Source organism: Terrapene carolina, unplaced genomic scaffold (assembly GCF_002925995.2).
Source record: "Terrapene carolina triunguis isolate 2854851 unplaced genomic scaffold, T_m_triunguis-2.0 Scaffold230, whole genome shotgun sequence".
Taxonomy (NCBI): Eukaryota; Metazoa; Chordata; order Testudines; family Emydidae; genus Terrapene; species Terrapene triunguis.
In genome coordinates this window covers 1,714,772-1,717,885 of record NW_020664581.1, presented here as the reverse complement: position 1 = coordinate 1,717,885, position 3,114 = coordinate 1,714,772, and the positions used below count along the sequence as shown (strand labels likewise).

The following is a 3,114-nucleotide window of genomic DNA, read 5'->3' as shown; positions in this document are numbered from 1 at the left end:
CCCCCCCCCCGATGCAGGCTCCCCCCGCCCCGCCCCACCTTTGTGGGTCACCACGAAGCAGCGCTTGAGCGGGCCGAGCTGGCCGAAGAGCTGCTCCAGGCCGGGGCCGCGGGCCGAGGCGGGCAGGCCGCGCACCAGCAGGGTCAGGCCGGCCATGGCCCGGGCTCGGCTCAGCGCCCGCCCCGCACGCGCTGCCCGCTGGGCGCCGCCATCTTGGCCGAGTCCGGCTGCGAAATGGCTCCGGCCGGGAACGCGGGGCCGCCGCGCGGTTCCGGGCCGGGGGGCGGGGCACCCGGCGGGGGGCGGGGCTGTGCCCAGCGCGGGGGCGGGGCAGCCCTGCATTTCGGTGTGTGAATTTACTGGGGAACTTTGACCCTGATCTCCCATAACCGGGGGGGGGGGCTTCCCTGAAAGGAGGCGAAATCAGGATGGACCCCAAATACCCCCCCCGCCCCCATTAATTAATGGTAACGATCCCGTGGCTTTGAAGCCCATCTAGGGCCCCCCTGGGCACGGGGCCGGAGCAGGGGCGAGGGGGCTGGGGCCTGGGGGGGCGGTGCCATGCAGCGCAGCAGCAGGGGGGGGAGTGGAGAGGGGCAGGGCCGGGAGGAGACCCCCAGAGGGTGTGAACACCCCCCTGGCTGGGGAGAGGGCAGCCGTGCCCAGGTGTTTGCAGGATTGGGGCTCTGCAGGGTGCTGCCCCCCCCCCCCTTTGCCAGGGTGCTGACTATGTGGGATTTATACAATGCGGCCTCTAATTGAGAGTGACTCCAGTTTGGGGGCCGCCCGGGAGACACCCAGAGCCTGATTTCAACAGGCCGAGAACACGCACCTGCCCAGGGACGTCAGCTGGAAACCAGGCCCCCGGTGCCTGAAGTGGGGCCCCCACAACTCCAAGCGCCCAGCGTGCCGCGTGCCACCCAGCCTGATCTCCCCCCGCGGCCCCGGGCTGAGCGTGTGGCTCGGGCTGCCCCGGATGGGGAAGCTGCTGCTGCTGCCCCCCAAGCCAGAGCACGTTCTCTCCGGGAGCCAGACGAAGCACCGCTCCATGTCAGTGCCCGGTTCCGGGGCGGGAGGAAGGGTCCTCTTGTTTCAGCGTCTCCCCTGGGGACAAAGTGGCTCCTGATCCAATGGCCCGTGATGTCCCCTGGTTTCTTTTCCCAGTTTGTCAGCCCCGAACCCAGAGCGGGCACGCGCCGGCCTGTCTCGTGCCCGGAACATGGGCTTTGTCTTCTGTCCTCGCGAGGGGGCAGCGGGCTCCTTTGCGGGTTGTTCTGTTTTCCAGAGGCAGTTTCTGTCCTAGGGTTCCCAGCGCACCGGGAGGGCCAGATCTGTCAGGGTCACAGGCTTTGCCTGCTCCGGTGATGTGGCCGAGGACAGGTGCAGCTCCAGGGCCGGGGCCCCTCGCGGAGTGACTGGGGCTGTGCAGGGGGTGGGGTTGGCCCAGACCCTGCTCTCTACATCCCCGCTAGGGACAAGCTTGGGAGACCCTGGGAGCAAAGACCCTCTGCCCAGACCTGCTGGCAGCAGAAAACGGAGCTGCCCTGTCTGGCCGGAGGCCGGAGGAAGGGTGCTCTCCTGGCGGCTGAAGGCAATGGCTGCTGTGTCCAGCAGAGGGCAGCACGGCCCCAGCCAGGGGTGCGCAGCAGTAGGCGTGAGCAGAGCACCCGGAGCCCTTTGCACCCTGGAAGCAGCTGCCCCCACAAGTTGTCGCTAGCGCCCCCCCCCTTGGCCTCTCGGCACCGGCCCAGGCAAACCCCAGCCCCAGACTGAGAGTCCTGACCCAGCGCCCGGCGGCCAGTTGGACCGGGGGGATCCCGGGCCAGCCCAGGGTTCATCCACCCGGCCTCAGCCGGAGGGACCCCTTCCTCGGCCTCTCTTGGGGGGTCAGTGGATGGGACACCTGCTGAGCTGAGACCCAGCAAACTCATTGCCCTGAAGCATCATTGGGTTGGAAGGGGAACCAAAGTCCCCACCCCACCCTGACGGCAGAAGTCCCGGCAGCTCCGGGGCCTTGGCACCGGGACCGAGCCAGCTCCCAGCAGGGCACCCTGGCCCCGGGTGAGTTTGAGGAGCGTGTGGGTACGGGGTGAGTGGCTCGTACACCTGCCCTTTCACCCGCAGGCCTGGGTCCTAGCTCCAGATTGCAGAGAAGCCCTGGCACCGCTCTCGGGGACTCAGAGGCCATTTATTTGGCCTCCTCCCCTATTCTGCCCACCCCCCGGCCGCCTGCCCCATCGCGCCCTGTCCGCCCTCGGATGGATTTTCTCCCTGAGCCTGGGAGCGAAGGCAGGTCCCCAGAGGGGGCTCTGCACACTCCTGTCAGGCAGGCGGGAAGAGATTTTTCTCTCTGGCTGGCCGGGTGCGGCGGGGGTTGGCCATGCCACCATGGACTGAGCCCAACGCTCGTTAGGAGATCGGGAAATCACAGGCTCAGAGGAAGAAACAACCCCCAGGGGGCTTCTCACTCATGAGTCAAGGCAACGGTTTGGGGGGTGCTGGGGGGCCCAGAGAGACACCCTGGATCCCGCCCCGAGCAGGCAAGCTGCCAGCGCGCCTTGTCTCATGAAGGGCAGATCCCAGCCCAGCCGGGAGGGAAGGATGTGGGGGCGCTTTGCTTTGTCAGACCGGAGCGTCTCCAGTGCACCAGGGCTCGGTCCGGCTTGCACGTTACAATCTGATTGTCTAGGTGATCATTGGCTTCCAATCGTTTGACGTGCTCGGCCCAGTGGTTAAGCACACGGCCCCTTGTGTTCCCTGAGAAGGACGCGAGGTGCGGGGCGTTCTGAGCGGGGGCTGTGAACGCTGCTCGTGCCCAGTGGAAGTAGGGGGCGAAGGGCAGGTCGCAGCGAGCTGCCCCAGCCCTGGGTGCCCGGGAAAGCTGCGCAGGGAGGCGGGGCTGGATCCTGGGAAGTAAGGGCAGCAGAAATGCTATTTCCCACTTCAGTAGGTAGGGGGAGGGGAAACGACTTCACAGGGCCCTTAGCGCCTTCCTTGTAGTGAACCCTGACGCTGTCCTCCCGCCATCCATCCCCATAGTCCCTCCATCCCCATCCCCACGGATCAGCCCTCCATCCACCCCCAGCATCCATCCATCCACCCGTCCCAGCATCC

The 3,114-nt window shown here is 67.2% G+C and overlaps 1 protein-coding gene across 2 annotated transcripts in view; it reads right to left on the bottom strand.

The window, feature by feature from the left end:
* Positions 1-209, bottom strand: part of RBM28 (RNA binding motif protein 28) — a 16,595-nt gene extending 16,386 nt beyond the window's left edge. For both annotated transcript variants that reach the window (XM_029912485.1, XM_026656404.2), the window contains exon 1: positions 39-209. In XM_029912485.1, coding sequence (XP_029768345.1) covers positions 39-156 — 118 coding nt within the window. In that variant the 5' untranslated portion in view covers positions 157-209. The remainder of the gene's footprint in view (positions 1-38) is intronic.
* Between the last annotated feature and the right edge of the window lie 2,905 nt (positions 210-3,114).